Below are 21,358 nucleotides of genomic sequence, written 5' to 3'. Positions count from 1 at the left end.
GAAATATAGATGATGTATAGACTTGAGATCCATGTGTGAAAGGATGATATTGTAAGTTAGGACAACATAACAATTTTTTTTTCTTTCAATTATTAAACCATAATAAACAAAAAAACAACATGCTTAATTAGAATGATGATAATGACAAGTTCAATAATTCCCTATTAACTGTTTATTTTCCTATTTTAAAAAATTTCTTACACACTTACTTTTTGATAAACCTTATTTTTACTTTATTTATATTTTTCTTAATTGTTTTTAATATTAAATTTGATAATTTATTAATATTAAATATTTTCAAATTTGATATATCTTGACCTATTTTTCTTAGATTTTTTTAAATATAAGTAAACCAGTAAATAAATTACTGATATAATCAATATTATTAAACCTTTTAACTACTATTAAGTATGCTTTTAATTATTCTATAATAACACAGACTAGTATTAAACCTTTTAACTACTTTTAAGTATGAATGAATGAATGAATGCTTTTAATAACATCTACGAGGCCAAATAGTCTGTGGGACCCACGGGTAGCCAACAAAAGAAGAGTATGCAAAGACCAAAGAACAATTTGCTAAACCTCCTTTTCCATTTTCTTCTGCATCTTGGATCTTAAACTATGCAACTTGATCAATAAATATGCGACTCTTGTTATCTTATCTTCTTCAAATAAACTACTCAAGGTGTTTACATTCAGCATGTCAATGTAGTGAATTCGGATACCATTGTCCATGATATAGTGTCATTATGTCTCCACAACCCCTTGGGTGCAATATTTACATTTTCTATCTGTCCACTCCTCTTTAGGTATCATCCATCTCTTGGTTTCACACCTAATTCTTTTGTGTATGGTCACGTGTAGGATTGAAATGTCTGATATAATATTCTTTTTTTCTCCCAAGTTGTCATGTCCACATGTTTTCTCTAAACTTTCCTTGCACATACTTTTTAATTTCCTTTTTGTTATTTGGGCAATCACTTATGCTAGTACTCCATTTATTCAACCAGTTAACGTTTTGCTTCATCCATTTTTTCTTTTTTCTTTCTAGCTTCTCTTCCGCTGCTATTTTTGGCCAACGATGTGTCTCCATGTTTTCTACTCTTTTTAAATAACTTAGTAACTAGACCATAGCTGCAACGTCAATAGAGAAAGCCCCCACTTTCCTAGAACAATCTTGTATGGAATAGATGATTTAATCTTGAGGCTATTTGTTAAGAAGAAGAAGAAAGAATTTTAACGTCCACGAGGCTAAAAATAGCCTATGGGACAATCTGATCAAGCTGAATCAGTTTTTTAAGGTCTGATCTCTGCTTATTCAGGCTAATGATGAGAGCACCCATCTTCACGATATGCTCCTCGCTGGACAGGTTATACCATGTGCTGGCAGTTAGGAAATTGACAAACTTCTCCCGGCTGACTTTAAGTGTTTCACACTCCAAGATAAAATGTTTTTCAGTTTCCACGCTCCCGCTGACGCAAAACGGGCAAACTCTTTCTTCCCAAATCTCTTTTGGCCTTTTCCACCGCCCGGTTTCACACCGAAGTTGGTGAGAGTTGGTTCTAAGCTGTGCGATTAGAATTTTAGCCTTCCATGATATATTAGCCCCTATATAGACTTTTTGAAGATGATCATAATTGAGGTTGAACTCATTAATATAGTATTGTTTCTTCCTTCCTAACCCATACCTCACAACCATATAAGACCACTGGAACCATATAGTGATTAAGTGTTTTTGTAATCTCTTTATTTGCCTCTATTTTACTTTCTGAAGTGTTGCTGTCCCATACCTCACAACCATATAAGACCATTGGAACCACAAAAAGACCAAAAAGAGTATTTTTAGTTTTCCAATCCCACAGCCCAGCTCTTCTACATCTATTTTACAATTAATATAAGACTTTCCATCCTCCTTGCTGAATTTATTGTGCAAATCAAGGCCAAGGAATATTTTTGGAAATGTGTTAATACAGCCAGCTTTTGAACAGAGTGCATTGTCCGGAGCGAAAGAGATGGAGATTTCCCCTTCCCCGCCGAAGAAGACAGAGAGGACAAACTTATTCTTAAGACATGCAATGCGACGGAAGCACAGTTTCGTTCACTTGGTTTTCATGGGAGGCATTTTCCTGCTGAGCATGAAGACCACCGGCCAAAATTATCGAATTAGCGAGCTCCTCGAAGAAAAGGCGGCATTGCAGGAGGAGCAGCTTGCTCTTCTCAACAAGTTTGGAAATCTCAAACAGAAGTTGCTGAATGAGGCCGAGACTCAGGCCCAATCCTCTTTTTCCTCGTCCCTTCACGCTCTTCTTGCTGAATTGCCAGGTACTTTTTGTTTATTTTATACAACCCTTTCTTAACTGCAATTTTAGATGTCTGCAATCCTGGATTCCAATACGAATTCCTAGCTTTCATGCGGATGTATAGCAGTCTAGGATGCATGATAACTCCAAAACATGATACAAAGCCAACTACACAAGTATGGCACAAAAAAACAGAAGTTGGAGAGAAGCTTACGGAACGAAAATGCATCAAATAATTTTTGAGTTTGAGATCGGTTAGATTACTGCATTGGCCTTTGGAGATGCCCACTGAGTTGCCACGGCAGTTCACAATCACTTGTGGGTAGTTATGCAAGATCTTGCCGTCCCGGGGAGCCCTCCAAGTCATAGAAGGAATCGCTTTAGCCCTACAAAGTTAAAAGCCCATAGTCTCAGCTATGCGCACCTGGCAAAAGGGTTTGCCCTATCCGAATGGACGTTCGCCTGAACTCATGCCTAGGAACCTGAACTCGTAGACGTTTTCCTCACAGTTGCTTGAGGGGAACTTAACTGAAAATTCGTATCTTGGAATGTGGAAAGCTGAATTGTGGTCGATTTAGACTTTAAATGAGACTTTAAAACTATCACAACTGCTCCCACCAATATAGCGAACCTCCAGACAACCTCACCCATAAGACATGCTAACGTAATCTTAGGGGACACTCTTAACAGCTGATTGTCAGAGAAATAGATGAACTGATACTTAATAAACAAGCTAGTCAATGTTCAAGAAATATCGACCATTAAGTTGAGGGCCTTAAATTTATCTTCAGGAGTTTGTTCCATGCTAAGTTTGGTATCGCTAAAAATTGCAGACATATTGAGTGTACATAATCAAGATTTAAATGGAAATTCTGTATCCCATATTGTGCATTCCTGTATGTATTCGGAGATGCTCTTTTCTGTTTTGTGCATCCTGCATGTATTTCTGTCAGAAAACATGCAAGTCCTCAGCGTACACATTCAAGATTTTTCCACAGAGAGAGCTGATTGGGAATCATATTTTCTTCTTGTAGTGCAGATCTTTTGCAATATATGTGTTCAATGTCATTCCCTCTTTCTTTATCAAAGCTCTTTGTAGAAGATGAGTTGGGATACAGGATTCTGCTGTTCTGAGGGGAAAGGCTTTGTTTACCTTGAAAAACTTGCTAAGGTGCCAGGATGAATGGTGTGATTACCATTTTTTGTCACTCTTATATGCTAGCCAAATTCCAGCTGCAACACTTCATTTATAAGTGAGAACTTGCACAAATTATTCTTTAGGAAGGAGAAAATATGAGATTTTCCTTCCAGCCCTTATATGTCTATACAAATTCGAAATGAATTCATCAACAAGGATAGAAGCATATTAGGATTGCATTGGCACATAAACTTACACTATGTTCTGTTTCAGGAGAAGCTTCCTGTAATGCTGGCACAAACTCCTGGCAAGTAATTGAAGGTCCTTTGCTCAAAACCCATGATCACTGGATAGTGGATATCATTCTTTTTGCCCTAGCTCTTGGGATGTTGTAACCAGTTTCCCCAAGGCGAGTTTCAAAAGAGTCCTGCTTATTCAAATGCAAAACTTTGCACCTGGCAGCAGCACCCACTAATGATAAGACAATTAATTGTTATGCTCTTATGAGAGCTCAGAGGAGAAGTTTTGTTGAACAGATTTGAATTCTTTTTCCATACTATCCCTGTCAAGTTCCCTTAGAGTAATTGAAGAGTGAATCTTCAAAAACTTCAATTTTCACTCTCCTTCCAAATTTTTGATGCCTAAGCATAGTTATTATTGAGTCAATTCCCTGCCGGTCATGCCCTTTTAGAATGACTGCCAGTTCAAGTGCGGGATCTCAAGGACAAATTGTGCCAATTCACCGTATGATTTTGATTTGGTATAGATTTTACATCTGTGCAAAATATTCTGGTTACATGCCAAATTTTATACCAAACTGAATATCTTCATCAACAACATGCAGCTGTCTGCTAGAAATATTGATAATGATAAATACCTGTCCAGTTGGGTTCTATTGATTTAGGAGGTACCTTATTAGAATTATTGGCCATATTCTGCAAAAGAGTGCAAATTTTCCTTGAATGTTCCAATGAATGTTGATATGTTGAGGTTGTGGCCCTTTGGGTGTTGGCATTCATGCCCAATTTGGATGCAGCCAAATTTATGCTGCATTGACAATACCCAGTACCTGAGTATGGGGTCATATGTGTGCATGCGCAGTGGGTTTCTTGATTTTGAGGGGGTGGGGATTTGGCAATGTGTGCATGTGTATACGGGCAAAGTGGGATTGTAAATCTATGTGATTGAAAATTGCAATTTTTTAGAGAATGGATGATAAACTCATGGTTCATTGAATTTGTTCAATAAGTCACAATATTAAATCCACTAAAGTAAGAATAATAAAAATGTAGTTCTTGTCAAAGTATAGAAAATTACAAAATTTGAATTGTGGAAAGCTCCAAAGTTTTAACAGTCATCACAGTCTTCAGCCTCAAAATAATTCAATAGAAGATTTTTGTAAATGGGTTGAAGCAAATGATAAAAAGTTACTATCAGAAGCATGCTCTAAATCAGAACTGAATGCAGAAAAGGAAGCAGCCTCCTCTTGTAAGTGCTTCGTCATCCTCCATAAAAACCTCTTTATTTGATAAGGTTTTAGTGGCTTGCTAATCATCACTGACACAGAAAAGCCATTATCTCCTTCCATATTCAAATTGAGGCACCTTTGTGTTGCTTCATTAGCATGATAGGGAAGGTGAAAATCCAAACAAATTTATACAAGGTCTCATGCCGGAAAATCCAAACAAATTTATACAAGGTCTTATGCCTTTTCTTATCCTAACTAATTTCACTTCCCAGAACAAATGAATCCACATGAACTCTGATTTCTTTATGTGACTCAAACATTGATGACCTTGAAAACATTTTGACCGTGATGTTTTGCAATTTGAGACCACGAGGCTGATTGTTGGGACATCCAAAGGTTATGTTACTATTTGACTGATAAAATATGCCAATGCTTATGCTCACAAAATGCATGAAATAGATTAGGGAAGGCTAGTTTTGTGTTAATCGGGCTAGAGTAGGATTTAAGAGGTGTCAACTGCAATGACTGGAATTTTTTTAACCACATTTTTTTTACCATAATATATCCTCTAACATTTGACCATACACTCTGGGTAATCATAGTTTAAATGTTAAAAGCGCGAAGAACTATCTCAACTCTTAAGGTTTAAACTTTATTTCACTTGTCATGAATGATCAATGTTAGGTTTATATCCCTCAAGTTTGTTAGTTTCATAAGCATACAATGTCTTATGCATAAAATGTCTCTAGATGACTTAGTTTTGTTTTTTGATGGATTAAGTATGGGTTCTATTGGGGCCCGTGCCTTTGAATTTGCTTAAAACAGCCTTAAGTTCAACTACAACAGTTTTAAAATTTCATACCATTCACATAACATAACATACTATAATTCATTCATAAAAATGGAGCAGCATATGCCTCAATGTCACTGGCTGACACAGTCATCCCTGGAGCCAATGATGGTTTCAATTGTGTCCTTACCACCCATCCTTTGAGAGATTGGGAATAGTAAAGTCACTTGCTAGCCCAATCTGGTCATCCCTTCACATGATCTTAAAATTATCAAAAGGCAAAGTAAAATCTTTGCAAATAAACTTCCAAATTTTGTACTTAATCCATCACACACCTAAACTCACCTTATCTGATACCCAATCACTGAGATAATGCAACTCCTGTCTGCAAGATCACCTCCCATCTCCTATTGCTTCCAGAGATATCCGTTGGTGCATATGGAGCAATAGTGTGCAGAACCCATTTCTTTGCAGCCCCAACAACTACTTTTTGCCTCAGATTTCATTCAGACGCTTTCAACACATGGCCCATTTTGTCATCTCCTTCTGACTTTAATCTTATTGACCTATCACTTTCTTCACAGAAACAAAAGATTGTTTGTCTTCATACAGAAGAAAGAAAGTAAATCTTCCTCTGTGTTGACCTGCCCCTCATTGTACAACACTTTGCTACAGCTCCATTCCTCTTCCACTGTTGCAACTTAAATGGAATATATTCATCCCCTTTAAACCCTGTTGGGAAAAAAACTACATGGACCATCACGCCATAATTTATAATATCCTTTGCTTGTCCATTATTTCCCTCGCTTCACAACAATGATATTGGCGCCTTGTAACTTTTTGCACACTTATTTAATCCTTTTGCACAGGTGACCTCAGCTCTCTCACTTATTAGTTGGTGAATGAAAATGAGGAGTTGTCGTTTCAGGGCAAAATAGTTTTTCACTTAAAATCAAGCCCTCTATAGGCTAATCCTTCATGTACTTTAGATGCAAATGAGTTCTACACAACTCCACAATTTGCTAAAACATCTTCAATTTTGTTCCATTCTCTCAAACTGTGCTTGAATACCACTTTTTCAAATCTTGCTACAACTATTTTGATCTCATCTATTGTAATCAGAAGAATATAATCCTTTATCAATCCATGAAGGAAGCCATTGAAAATTACCTAAGAATCATCTTCAACCTTTAACTTAGCACACTTTAATGAACTCACCATCTTCTACCCTTCCGATAAAGATTTTGCCTCCATGTTGTTCATTGTGTTTCAAAGGAACAATGACCTCTTTTATAAAACCACCATCATTTGATCTTATTGCTGTTTCTGCTCCCGCAGTACTTGAATTTCCTTTAGCTGCAGCACCAAAGTTTAACTTAATATAGTCCTTACATGGGCACTTCGTGTTAGACATTTTGTCATCGATGTCAAGAAGTTTCTTTCAAGCTTGCTTGTGCCATTCAAACTTGAGGATTACTCAAAATAATATTGGACTGAGTTTGAAGTGCTTTTTGAGCTACTGTTTATTCATTAGATTTCTTCTATTTTGCTTGAGGTGCTTGAGCTGTTTGAGGTGCCTGGTTGGTTGCTTGAGGTGTCTGGATGTCAGCTTCAACTAGTTGTGAGCCTGCTTGTTATTTTGTCAGCCTCCACGTCAGTCTTCTTGCCCTGTCAGATTTACATGCCTTGTCATAGTTCGATATTTTTTTAAAAATGGTTCAATCTTTTAATGAGGTGGCTAGTTGGTGTTGATATTCTTTATTGAAAAAGGATGCATTTTCTTTAATGATCTGTGGCGGCTTTTTCTTCACTAAAAGGGATATTTTTGTAACATCTCTGGCATTCGTTTTCTTTTTGGCTTGTTTCTTAGAAGTAAGGCACTGTATGGTGGGCATTAATTTCTGCGTAGAGATTGTGGTTGGTTGATTTTTTTTTTAAATATGTTCCATATTTTCTATGCTGCCAGGAGATATGTTTTGGGTGTGCTTTATTCTAGGAAGAGCACGATTAAGAATTATACCTGACAGGGAAAGCTTAGCATTGAAAGGGAGCTTTATTTTCTTTTACGGGAAGTTCGTGGAGAGTAATACGTCTTTGACTTGTATTGCTTCGATGGAGGACTTTGTGGGTGCCTTCGTGGAATTCATGTTTTAGTTTTGCCAGAGCATGATGGTGGGAATCAATTATTCGAATCTTTATGAAGGGAGTGCATGTCTTTGTATGTGTTGTATACGTTTTTTTTTAAGAAGCCACATACACAGTGAAGCGTTTTTAGAAAAATATACAAAAAGTCGTGCCAGGTTAAAGAAAAATGTGTATCGACCTAATTTCATTTTGGGGGTCCACGGGATGGAGTGCGAGCGTGTTTTACTGGTTTGAGCTAGGGCATCTGAGCCCTAGCCCGTGGAGGTCTATGTTGGGCGGTGTGTAGAAGGGGGTCTATCTTTGGCTTGCGGGGGACGTGGTGGCTTTTGCAGAAGAGATCGGTGGTGGTGGTGGGGAGGACTGCGGGGTGGTGTTGTGTTGGGAGCTGGAGTAGGGGGTGTAGGGTGTCCGGTGTTTGGCGGCAGTGGTGGGTGCAGCTCGTGGGGTAAAGAGGGTTGTAACCGCTTTCTATTTGGTGGTAGTGGTGGGTGCAGCTCGTGGGGTGTGGAGGGCTGTGGCCGCTCTCTCCCTGTAACAAAGGTTGGGTGGAGTGTGCGGTTTGGGAGGTGTGTTCGGTGGGTTGGGTTTTGGGGTGTGGGTTATTTTTTTGTCTTTCCCTTCTCCTTAGGGATGGCGGCTGCTGGGGGTGAGGCCTCGAGAGACTCTCCCGATTTGGATTTTCGAGGTGCGTTGGGCGCGAAATCCTCCTCCCAAGGTACCAAGACCTTCGCTAATGATCTCTTTGTTCTAGATTCAGGGTTTTCTAGGGCAGGTTTGTCCAATGGCACTCGGATTTCGAAAATTAATGGTTGCCTTGAGAGATACAAAGAGCGGCCGAAATTGGTAATTCCGCCTGAGATGATTGCTGAAGATGTTGAATATTTCTCAAAGCACTCGTTATACTGCAAATTTTTGGGGATGAGGGTTTCTTGACAGTTTTTGGAGAATTGGGCTCAGAGGACTTGGGTGCTGGAAGGGGAAATGGATGTTATGTTGTTGGCAAACAATTACTTCATAGTCACTTTTAATTGCATGGATGATCACAATCGGGTCTTTGAGGGAGGCCCTTATTTTTATAACCAGGTGGGATTGTTCATCAAACCTTGGCATGTGGGATTTTGTAATGTCCCTACTAGTTAGAGATCACTGTCCTGCAAAACAGACTGTTAGAATGCAACAAAATATATATATTACTAATCTAATTTGCAATTAAACTTTAATTACTTAATTAAAACTAACCTCAATTTTTATTTAATAAAAAGGATACGAATGCAGTATTGGGATATGTCCTTCGGCGGTTGTAATGCCCGCCTTCTTGGAACCCATCATGGTTCCAAGCCTTACTAGGGAAATCGATGGATAAGTCGATCCCCGTCTTGGATGTAGCATCTTACAACCAAGCCTACCAAGGAAGATCGTCATATATGATCAATTCCTTGCCAAGTCTACCAGAGAGGACCGACAAGATCAGTCTCTTCTTGGGTGAGCTTTTGACACCCAAGCCTTTAACATATATGCATATGAATACTCAGTATATACTGCCTACCAGGGATTATCATAATCCCTAAATTAGGCTAAGGGAATTTCCTCCCAATAGCCTCCATCACATAGCCAAATTATTGTTATTCATATAACATTTTATATTTCATTATCATCTATATTTTATGCCTGCATCTACATATTCCTTAATTACTATTATTGATCCTATATACATACAAATATCCTGCATACATACATATATCTACTGCTACATATACATGAGACAATATTAGTATAAAACTATAACTCTGTCAAAGAGATTGGTATACTATCACATACGACAGAACCATCATAAATATATATGTTTGTGTGTGGCACACACGTCCACACAGACATATATCCCTGTGGCGTGTAAATCAACCGCTTACCTGTTTCGCAGTCTGCAGCCTCTCTTCCACCCGTTTGCTCCTCCTCCGTGTCTACCCCTTTGCTTTGCGGTTGCCTTCCTTTATACCCCGTGGAGGGGAAGGGTCCCGTCCCACCACTTCCCGGGGGGGGGGGGGGGTAATCAACATGGCGTTAACTCCTTTAAAATGAACTTAGGATATATTAATACTATTTAATAATTAACATAAATCATTTAATAATTTATTTCTTCATCGTTTAATTTTTTAAATGTATTAACATTATTTAATAGTTTATTTCTTATATTAACCTTATTTAATATATTAACATTATTAATAATTTATTCCCTCATTTAATATATTAACATTATTTAATATATTTATTTTAATAATTTTTTTCTTTATTTTATATGTTTCTAATGAACTCATTAATATATGCTATTATTATTATTGGTGCATTCTTTCACCCTTTGCATAAATTTATTTAATTATTATTAATAACTTCATACATTTATTGCAGGTAATAATCCTAGTAGGGTGTACGAATGTAAAAGAAATAAAGAGTAGATATAGAGGTAAGATTTACATCATGTGATATGGTAGAGGGTTATGACAGTCCCTCCGTCTCAACTTTGCTTGTCCTCAAGCATTTTTAGATCTTCTTCTTTTTCCCAAGTAGCATCCTCATTTGGAAGATTCCTCCATTTTATCAGGTATTCGGGAATGGTTCGGTTCCTAAGCTCCCTTTTCCGTGTATCCAGAATGATCTAAGGGTACAAGGTGAGTTTCCCTTCATCATCTAGGGGAGGTAGTTCACTGCATGGAGCCAAGTGTTGTCCCAGAACCTTCTTAAGTCGGGAGACATGGAACACATTATGTATTTTACTGTCTTTGGGGAGTTCTGCTTCATAAGCTACTTCCCCAATCCTTCAAATTACCTTGTAGGGTCCATAGAACCGGGGTTTCAATTTTTCAGCCCCATTCTTCTTGATGGAAGATTGTTTATATGGTTGTAACCTTAAAAACACCAGATCTCCGGCCTCGAACGTCCTTTTCCGTACGCTTCCTGTCTGCATAGATCTTCTGTTGATTTTGGGCTTGTTGTAAATTCTCTTTCAAGGTCTTCATGATGTCCCTACTCTGTTGAACAAAATCTTGTGCCCTTGGTACTTTGCTTTCTTGGGTTATTAATTCCCCAAAAGTTGTGGCTTCATAGCCGTACAAGGCTCGGAAGGGACTCATCCCTATTGACATGTGGTGTGTCGTGTTGTAACAATGTTCTCCTAGGTGTAGCCACTTAACCCAAGCAGTCTGTTGCCCTGTAACATAATTTCTTAGGTAGCCCTCTATCCATTTGTTCACTATTTCAGTTTGCCCATCAGTTTGAGGATGGTAACTGGTACTAGGGGTCAAGACTGTTCCTGCCATTCGGAAGAGTTCTTGCCAGAATTGGCTAATAAACTTGCTATCTCTGTCACTGACAATATTCTGAGGGAGTCTATGGAGTTTGCAAATTTCCCTAAAGAATAGATTGGCTATTTGGTAGGCTTTGTATTTTGTGGAGACCGCAAGGAAATGGCCATACTTCGTGAGTTTGTCTACCACCACAAAAATGCTATCCTTTCCTTGTGCCCTTGGCAACCCTGTTATGAAATCCATAGAAATGCTCTCCCACTTTTGATTGGGAATAGGTAATGGTTGAAGCAACCCAGCTGGGTGGATGAGTTCGGTTTTGTTGCGTTGACATGTTAGGCACTCCTGTACATATTTCTGGACATCTCTTTTTTGGTCTTTCCATGCATACTTCTCCCTAATGTGTTTATAAGTTTTATAGTACCCTCGATGTCCTGCCAGGGGTTATCATGAAATTCCTTTAGGATTTTGCTTTTGAATTTGGTCTGAGGGGTCAAGTATACCCTTCCCTTGTATAAGATGAGATCTCCCCTAACTTTAAAATCTTCATTGGGAGGGTTTCCCTTCAAAATTTCCTTTGTTTGTGGATCTTGGTCATATTCATTAAGGATTTCTTCCTTCTAGTCCTTAGAAATGCTGGTAAGGGTATTGAGGTGGGCTCTTCGGGATAATGCATCTGCTGCCCCGTTATTCACCCCTTTTACATATTCTATATCAAAGTCGTAGGCTTGTATTTTGCTCACCCATTTTTGTTGCCTATCATTAAGATCCTTTTGGCTCAAGAAGAAGCGTAGGCTGTTATGATCGGTTTTCACACTAAACTTCCCACAGACAAGGTATTGGCGAAATTTGGCAAAGGCGTGCATTATTGCTAGCATTTCTTTGTCATAAATAGAGTAGTGTCTTTCTGCTTCGGTAAGTTTATGGCTCTCAAAGGCTAGGGGGTGTTTCTTTTGCATGAGGACTGCCCCAATTCCCTCCCCGGACGCATCACATTGTAGTTCAAAAGGTATAGAGAATTCGGGAATGGTCAATACTGGACATGAGCTCATGGTTAGTTTAAGTTGTTCAAAACCCTGTTGGGCTTGGTCATTCCATGTGAAAGCCCCTTTCTTAGTTAGATCAGTAAGGGGTGCTGCAATCTTGGAGAACCCTTTTACAAAACGTCTATAGTAGCTGCATAGTCCCACAAATCCCCTTAATTGTGTTAAGGTTCTAGGGGTGGGCCATTCCTTGATGGCCTTGATCTTTTCTTCATCAACACTCACTCCGGCCTCACTAATTTTGTGTCCTAGGTAGATGATTTCTTTCATCCCAAATTCGCACTTGGAGACTTTGGCATATAATGATTCAGACTCAAGAATATTTAATACCTCCTCAATGTGCCGGAATGTTCTTCCCATGTCTTGCTGTAAATAAGCATATCTTCAAAGAATATTAGAAGAAATTTCCTCAATTGTTGCCTAAACGTATGATTCATGCATGACTGGAAGGTGGTCGGGGCGTTAGTGGGACCAAATGGTAGGACCAAAAACTCGAAATGCCCATAATGACATCTGAATGCTGTTTTGGGAATATCCTCTTCCCTCATTCTAATCTGATGGTATCCTGACCTTAGATCAATTTTAGAGAAATATCTTGCTCCGTGTAGTTCATCCATTAATTCGTCAATTCTTGGAATAAGTTATCTGTTTTTTATAGTCTTTTTATTCAGGGCCCTGTAATCTATGCACATTCTCATCGTCCCGTCTTTCTTCTTGACCGATACCACTGATGAAGCAAAGGGGCTATTGCTTGGTTGGATATGCCCCATTTCTAATAACTCTTTTATGGTTTTTTCAATCTCCTCTTTGAATTTGTGGGGGTGGCGGTAAGGAGTTGTAATGACGGGTTTTGCTCCTTCTTCTAACTCAATGGAGTGTTCAAATCCCCTTTTTGGGGGTAAGCCCTAGGGAATGTCTTTGAAGACTTTTTTGTGTCTCTTAAGGATGGGTTGAATATCTCTATGAACGGCTTGATCTTCGGTCGGAGATTTATCCAAGACCATACATTGGGCGACCCACTCTCCTTGATCGTGCCTAAGGATTTTTTCCATTTTATTACATGATACTATCTTTGGAGAGTCATCGGGGATTCCTTTTAAGGTTATTTCTCTCCCTTCATGTTGGAAGCATATCTCCCGATTTGGACTGTCCATGGTGAACCGGCCCAATGAGTTTATCCATGGCATCCCCAAAATGATGTCGTTCTCTAAATTCACCACAAAGAAGTTCCTCTTAATTGTATGTCCCCCCAAGGTGACTTCCAATTGAGGTATAATTTTAGTGCACCTGTCTATGACTCCGTTGCCCATGATCACTTCAAACCTTCCAAACCCTTGAGTTTTTAACCTTCTCTTTGCCGCTAAGTGTTTGCTAATGAAATCATGTGAGGCTCCTGTGTCTACCAAGGCAATTACTTTTTGTCCTTTGATTATCCCTTTGAGTTTGAAGCATCTATTCTCACTTCCTTGAGTGATGACTGCCAAGGTACCCGGCTCGTTGCCTTCAAACCTGGCCCTTTTATAGGGTCTTTCCTCATCTCGTATTTCTTCTGTGTTATTTAACTGTCGTCTTTTACATTCGTGGCCCTTCCCCCATGGGGCCTTGCATTTGAAACATAACCCCTTCTCCATGAGTTCCTCTCTCTCCTTACATCGGTGATTCATACTCCAAGGTTTTTTGCAAAAGCGGCAGGGCCTCTCCCGGTGGTCCCTCTGGGGTCCCTCATTCTTATGCGGTGTTTTGGCTGGGATGTTCTTGGGGGCATTATATTCGACCATCCTAGTTTTCTTAATGGCATCTACTAAATTTTGTGGTTCCAAGGGTTTTACAAATTTTTTAATAGTCTTTCAAGCCTTCTAAAAACATGTAAGTAAGCCTTCTCTGGGATAGGTCGGGGACCATTACTGATAGGTTTTGGAATTGGTCGATATAGTCTTCAATGGTTCCTGATTGCTTAAGGTGGGTTAACTCTTGGAAGTACCATTCTGAGTCCTTTTGATCAAACCGGCTGATGAGTTTTTGAGTAAACTCAGTATAGGTGGAGATATTTTTTTGGCCTAGGGTAATGAGACCATTATGCCACCAATTATGGGCTGCTCCGGTTAAATGGAGTATGGCAAACTTTATAGCATCTCCTTCAGTCATGGGGCTGTATGAAAGGTATGTATCTAGTTTTTGGACCCAAGCTTGGGCGATATCCTTCCCTGACCCATCAAAGCATGGTAGGGACATTTTGTTAACTTTATCTTTGAGGTCTTTACCCATATGCTTCCTCCTTCTACCTTCATTAGTCTTGGACTCACAGAAGTCCCTGAAGGAAACCACCCTCTGAACTTCTGGCTCTAATCTAGCACAAATTTGGGCGATTTCTTCCACCCCAAATGTGGCTTGCTCCTCTTCATCTCCCATATGTTCTTCTCCTTGAAGAAATTCGGGAATTGTTTGTCTAGAACTTTGAGGAGATCATTCGTTATCGGCGTGATTAGAGTGTGTCTCTCTTCTAGGGTTTGGAATATCTCTATTGTTTCTGTTTGTACTTTGGAGGATTAATTGGCTCATTCTTTCGAATTTCTCATTGGTTTGTTCCATGAAAGTCTGAAGTTGTTTGGCTAATTGATCGGCCATTGCTTTCGTGCCTTTCTTCCTCTAATATGTGATCATAAACTAAGTCTCCCTTCCACAGGTTGGCAGGATTATGCTCTGATACCACTGTAATGTCCCTACTAGTTAGAGATCACTGTCCTGCAAAACAAACTGTTAGAATGCAACAAAATATATATATATATATTTTACTAATCTAATTTGCAATTAAACTTCAATTATTTAATTAAAACTAACCTCAATTCTTATTTAATAAAAAGGATACGAATGCAGTATTGGGATGTCCTTCGGCGGTTGTAATGCCTACCTTCTTGGAACCCATCATGGTTCCAAGCCTTACCAGGGAAATCGATGGATAAGTCGATCCCAGTCTTGGATGTAGCATCTTACAACCAAGCCTACCAAGGAAGATCATCATATATGATCAATTCCTTGCCTTGGATGATACATTTTATCATCCAAGTCTACTAGAGAGGACCGGCAAGATCCGTCTCTTCTTGGGTGAGCTTTTGACACCCAAGCTTTTAACATATATGCATATAAATACTCAGTATATACTGCCTACCAGGGATTATCATAATCCCTGAATTAGGCTAAGGGAATTTCCTCCCAATAGCCTCCATCACATAGCCAAATTATTGTTATTCATATAACATTTTATATTTCATTATCATCTATATTTTATGCTTGCATCTACATATTCCTTAATTACTATTATTGATCCTATATACATACAAATATCCTGCATACATACATATATCTATTGCTACATATACATGAGACAATATTAGTATAAAACTATAACTCTGTCAAAGAGATTGGTATACTATTACATATGACAGAACCATCATAAATATATATGTGTGTGTGTGGCACACACGTCCACACATATATATCCTTGTGGCGTGTTGCTTACCTGTTTCGTAGTCTGTAGCCTCTCTTCCTCCCGTTTGCTCCTCCTCCGTGTCTACCCCTTTGCTTTGCGGTTGTCTTCCTTTATACCCCGTGGAGGGGAAGGGTTGCGTCCCACCACGGGGTCCCTTCCGCAGGAAGGGGTGTGCCAGTGGTCGCAGCCTAGGGCTGTGACTCTCGTCCCACCACTTCCTGGGGGGGGGGGTGTTAATCAACATGGCGTTAACTCCATTAAAATGAACTTAGGATATATTAATACTATTTAATAATTAACATGAATCATTTAATAATTTATTTCTTCATCGTTTAATATATTAAATGTATTAACATTATTTAATAGTTTATTTCTTATATTAACCTTATTTAATATATTAACATTATTAATAATTTATTCCCTCATTTAATATATTAACATTATTTAATATATTTATTTTATATGTTTCTAATGAACTCATTAATATATGCTATTATTATTATTGGTGCATTTTTTCACCCTTTACATAAATTAATTTAATTATTATTAATAACTTCATACATTTATTGCGGGTAATAATCCTAGTAGGGTGTACGAATGTAAAAGAAATAAAGAGTAGATATCAAGCTAAGATTTACATCATGTGATACAATAGAGGGTTATCACAGATTTAACCCTTCGGAGGAGCTCCCGAATCGGGTCCCAGTGTGGGTTCGATTACCTCGTTTTCCAGTAGAATGTTGTCAGGAGGATGTGTTGCGAATGCTAGCTTCCCTGCTTGGGAAGCCTATTGGATCTTCAATGCAAACCTTGCGGAGAAAGGTAACGACTTTTGCTCGCATTTGTGTTGAAATTGATCTTAGTAAGCCTTTGCCAGATGCTATAGATATGTGTGCGGGCTCTTACTTTTGGGTCCAATAGCTTGATTATGAGACTTTACCTTTCCGGTGTCGTCTATGTCATGAGTATGGTCATTTGCAGTGCAAGTGCCCTAGGTCTAAATCGGCTGAGCATCAGCCTCAACAGTCGTCCCCTAACTTGGATGGGGCTGCTAAAGGAAAAAATTCCATGTCTGGTGTGGCTGTGGGTGCTGATGGTTTTGTCCCAGTTAAGACAAAGAATAGGAATCGAGGTCAAAAAAGGTCTTTGCAGGAGAGTCAGGAGGAGGATACCTTTAACAGATTTGAAGCCTTGGATGACCTTAGCCAGCAAGAGGTGAATCTGGAGATGATTCCTTTGGATCTTAGTGCAGTAGGGTTGATGCCTGATAGTGTGAACTTGGATCCTACGCAGGGTCTGCAGGAGGTTGGAAGTCAACAGATGGAGATGGATCAACAGGTATTAGCTCTGAAGGGACCCATCTCTAGCGCTGAAGTGAAGATGGCTGGTGGGGATGTTTCTCATGCAACACACAAATTGGACTCTGCTGGGGTTAAAAGTAATAAGATCTCTTTACATCTGGGTCTTCTTCAAAAAGACATTAAGAAAGGAGCAACGGAGAAGAGTTCGAAGGTTGGCAGAAAGAAGGACTTGGATAAGATCAAATTGATGGGGGAGAACTTAGTTGAGTCAGGGTCAGTAAAGACTTTGGATTCTCATTTTTGTAATCCCCCGAAATGATTGTGCTTTCATGGAATGTGAGGGGCTTGAACAGTGGCTCTAGACAAAAAGCTGTTCGGGAATGATTAGGAGTCATTCTCTTGATGTCCTTTTCTTGTAGGAAACTAAATTATCTGTGGAAAGTATGTTGGGTCTGGTGCCTAAGCTATGGGGGAGAGGCGAATGTCAGTGTATTGGGGCATTTGGCTCCTCTGGAGGTGTGGCTTGTCTTTGGAACCCCTTGAGGATTCATCCTATATGGCTGGTTTCTTCCAAATCTTCTTTATCCGGGGTTGCCTCTAGTCTTGAGACTGGGGAATATATCTTACTTACTAACATTTATGCCCCCACTAATCTTCAGGGGAAGCAAAATTTGTGGTCTCATATTACTTTTTATGCTTGGGTTTTTTCCTTTTCATCTGTGGATTATGGTGGGTGATTTCAATGCCATCTTAGAGTTGAGTGAGAAGAAGGGTGGTGTTATGCGGTTGGAGCCTTCTTCCTTCCTTCTTCGGGATAGTATATCAACCTTGAATTTTGTTGACATCAAGCCCTGTAATGGTCTGTTTACTTGGAACAACAGGAGACTAGGGGAGTATTGGATTGCGGAGAGGCTGGATCGCTTTCTGGTTTCTAGTTTTTGGGTTGGTGGGGGATGGTCCACATGCTCCGAGATTTTAGATTGGAAAGGTTTGGACCACTGGCCCATCAAATTGGTGTCCTCTTCTACTCGGGTCACTCGCATTCTTTCATTCAAATTCCAGCTTATGTGGTTGCGAGATTCTTCTTTGCAGGTTCATGTTGCAGAGTGGTGGAAGAAAGGGAGGCCAGCCTTTGGCATTGCCATGTACACTTTTGCCAAGCAACTGCAATTTGTTAAGTTTCATCTTAAACAGTGGAATCGTCAGTGTTTTGGTAATATTTTTTATGCTAAGACAGTTGCATAATTAGAGTTGAATGGCATTACTAGAGAGATTAGAGAGCATGGATTATCAGAAGCCTTGCTTAGGGAGGAAGTCAGGGTAGTCAAGGATTTAGAGGAGTGGGAGCTTAGGGAGGAAATCTACTGGAAACAGAGAGCTCGTATTGATTGGCTTCAAGCGGGGGATAAAAATACTGCGTTCTTTTTCAATTCAGTGAAAGCAAGAAGACATGGCAATTCCTTCCATGTTCTGGTTAATGATAGAGGTGAGCAATGTTTATCCTTGTAGGAGATTTCTAGGGAGTCTATGCAGTATTTCCAATCCCTTTTTAGTGAGGATTCTCAGGGGGAATCGGAAGAGGAAAATCAGGTTCTTGCTTGTATTCCTTCTCTAGTTACTAGGGAGATGAATGAGCAGCTTATGGGACCTATTTTGTTGGACGAACTTGAGAGGATTGTTTTTCACATGAAGAAGGGGAAGGCTCCTAGATCGGATGGGTTTCCGATTGAGTTCTATCAAGAATTTTGGGATATTATCAAATTGGACTTATTGGAGGTGGTCCAAGAGTCCCAGAGGAGTAAGCAGATGCTTCGGGCTTTGAATGCGACTTTCATTGCGCTCATCCCCAAGTGTGATGGGGCTGATCGGTTAGGCTAGTTCTGTCCTATTTCTCTTTGTAATGTGATTTATAAGATTATTTCTAAGCTAATAGCGGAAAGGTTGAAGAATTGGCTTGGGGGGGTCATTTCTGAAGAGCAGAGTGGGTTTGTGCAGGGCCGTCAAATCTTGGATGGAGTGGTCATCGCTACTGAGACCATTCATTCTATGGCAACTTCCAAGGAAAAAGCTATGTTTATCAAGCTGGACATGGCAAAGGCTTATGATAGAGTCCGATGGTCCTTTATCCAGAAGATTCTTAGGGCCTTTGGTTTTGCTGATGAATGGATCCAATGGGTTATGAGTTGTGTTTCATCTACCTAATTCTCTGTGCTAATTAATGGAGATCATACTGAGTTGTTTGGTGCGTCCAGGGGTCTTCGTCAGGGGGACCCTCTTTCCCTGTACTTATTCATTCTTCTGGCTGAGGGTCTGGGGAGATTGATTAAGTATAATGTGGGGTTGGGTATTATTCTTGGTTGGAGTTGGGGTAATGACATACCTCCTCAGTCCCATTTGCAGTTTGTGGATGATACGACCTTGATGGGACTGGCTAGGATCAAAGAAGTTATAAATTTGCTTAAAATCTTGGATGTCTATCTTGTTGCTTCTGGCTAGTTGATCAATGAGGATAAATCTTCCATTATCTTCTTCAACACACCTAGAACTATTCAGTTGAGGATTGCTCATATCTTGAGATTCCAGGCCGGTTCTCTTCCCTTGATTTACCTGGGTATTCCTATCTCTGTTGGTAATCCTCCCAGGGACTCTTGGCAGGGTATTCTGGACAAATTTTGCATGAAGGTTGAACATTGGACTCATAGATGGTTATCCTTTGCTGGGCGGGTTCAACTGATCCTGTCGGTGGTCCATGCTCTTCCGATTTATAGGTGTATGCTCCAAGTGGCCCCAAAGTGGTTTGTGAAGGAATTGGATTCTTTGGCAAGGCAATTCTTATGGGTAGGCAACCCGTCCTCCTATAAATGGAGTCTTGTCAAATGGGACTTGGTGTGCAGCCCGAAGCAGTTGGGTGGGCTTGGCTTAAGGCAATCTTTTTTATTTGGGGAGGCTTTGGCTGCTAAATTGTACTGGAGGTGGTGTGTTGAACAGGATCGAGGTTGCGCTAGGATTTTGTCTTTCAAGTATATGCAGAGGATCCCGAAGGAGGAAATCCCAAGATATCCGCTTGCGGGAAAAGGCTCTACGATTTGGAGTACTCTCAAGAAAGGGGCTACACTAATAAAAGATCTTTTTTGGATCTGTAAGAGGGGGGAAGAGGTGCTTTTTTGGTTCGATTCTTGGGACGGCTTTCCCCCCATTATTGACCACTTTCCTAATTTAGTGAAACTTTGCCAGAGGTTCCTGGAGGCAGGATGGTTTAGAGTGAGCGACTTTAAGTCTGTTTATAGGTGTGGGCAACTGGAGATGGTGCGGTGGAAGGTTCCTAATGAATGGCCGGTTGTTGATATGGAGGAAGACTGTGTTGAGCTTCATGGCATTCTGGCTAGTAGACACTGTAGTTCCCTTAAGGATAGGGATAGACTTGCTTTGTCCCCGAATCCTATGGGTGTTTTTACTATTGCCAATGGGTACCAAGAGCTATTGTTCCGTCGCTTGGAGGGGAGGGAGGTGCACTGGTGGAAATATGTTTGGAACAATTTCTCTTGGCCGAAGTGTAACTGTTTTGCTTGGACTTTGGCTTCGAATAGATGTCTAACCTGGGACAATATTTGCAAGCATGGTTCCACGGGCCTTCCATCTGTGTTTTGTGTGGTAATGGGGAGGAGGATTCCTCTCACTTGTTCTTCAGATGCCCTTTCTCGTTGCTGCTCTGACATTACTGGTGGGGGGTGTGGAAGCACCCCTGTGTTCACATGGATTCTTTGGTGGAGTTTTGGAGCAGTTTGGGCAGGCCTCCTATTTTGTCCTCCTTTCTCTAGACTGTCTGACACATTGGGCCCATCTTCATACTTTGGCAGATCTGGCTAGAGAGGAATAGGAGGATCTTTAGGGAAGTCATATTGTTAGTTCAACAAGTGTGGAATAGAATCATTGGCATGATCCAGGAGATGGTGGAAGCTAAATGTGAGGTGAATTTTCCTCTGGATAGAGGAGAGGCTGATATTGTGAGTAGGTTGGGTTTGCAGGAGATGTCTCCTGTTTTAGCTTGTGTCAGGAGAGGTAGACGTGCTAAGCAGAAGGTTCAAAGGGTGGGAAGATGGTTGCCCCCTCAGAATGATTCCATTAAGATTAACACTGATGGCTTCTCTCGGGGTAATCCAGGTCTTGTTGGGATTGGGGGTGTTGGTAGGGATTGTAAGGGGGATGTGGTTTTCTTCTTTTTAGTTCGTAAAGGGCAGCAGTCTAATAATTTTATGGAGGGACTAGCAATTTTCTATGCCCTGGAGCGTGCATATGAGCTAGGGTGGCGTAAGGTTATCTGTGAATCGGATTCACAGATTATTGTAATCTGTTGATTGAGCAGAAGGTGAGTGGGATTAATTGGCA

General features: G+C 40.0%; 1 protein-coding gene across 3 annotated transcripts in view; it reads left to right on the top strand.

Moving 5' to 3' along the window:
• The first annotated feature begins 1,902 nt into the window (after positions 1–1,902).
• The window catches only part of LOC131065057 (uncharacterized), a 73,193-nt gene continuing 53,737 nt past the window's right edge, over positions 1,903–21,358 (top strand). For 2 of the 3 annotated variants that reach the window (XM_057999446.2, XM_057999445.2), the window contains exon 1: positions 1,903–2,326. In XM_057999446.2, the coding sequence (XP_057855429.1) occupies positions 2,017–2,326 (310 nt within the window). In that variant the 5' untranslated portion in view covers positions 1,903–2,016. The remainder of the gene's footprint in view (positions 2,327–21,358) is intronic. The other variant, XM_057999447.2, reaches the window with a different exon arrangement.

This window comes from Cryptomeria japonica, chromosome 11, assembly GCF_030272615.1.
Source record: "Cryptomeria japonica chromosome 11, Sugi_1.0, whole genome shotgun sequence".
NCBI lineage: Eukaryota > Viridiplantae > Streptophyta > Pinopsida > Cupressales > Cupressaceae > Cryptomeria > Cryptomeria japonica.
The sequence above is the reverse complement of the archived record's forward strand: the minus strand, read 5'-3'. Positions and strand labels throughout refer to the sequence as shown.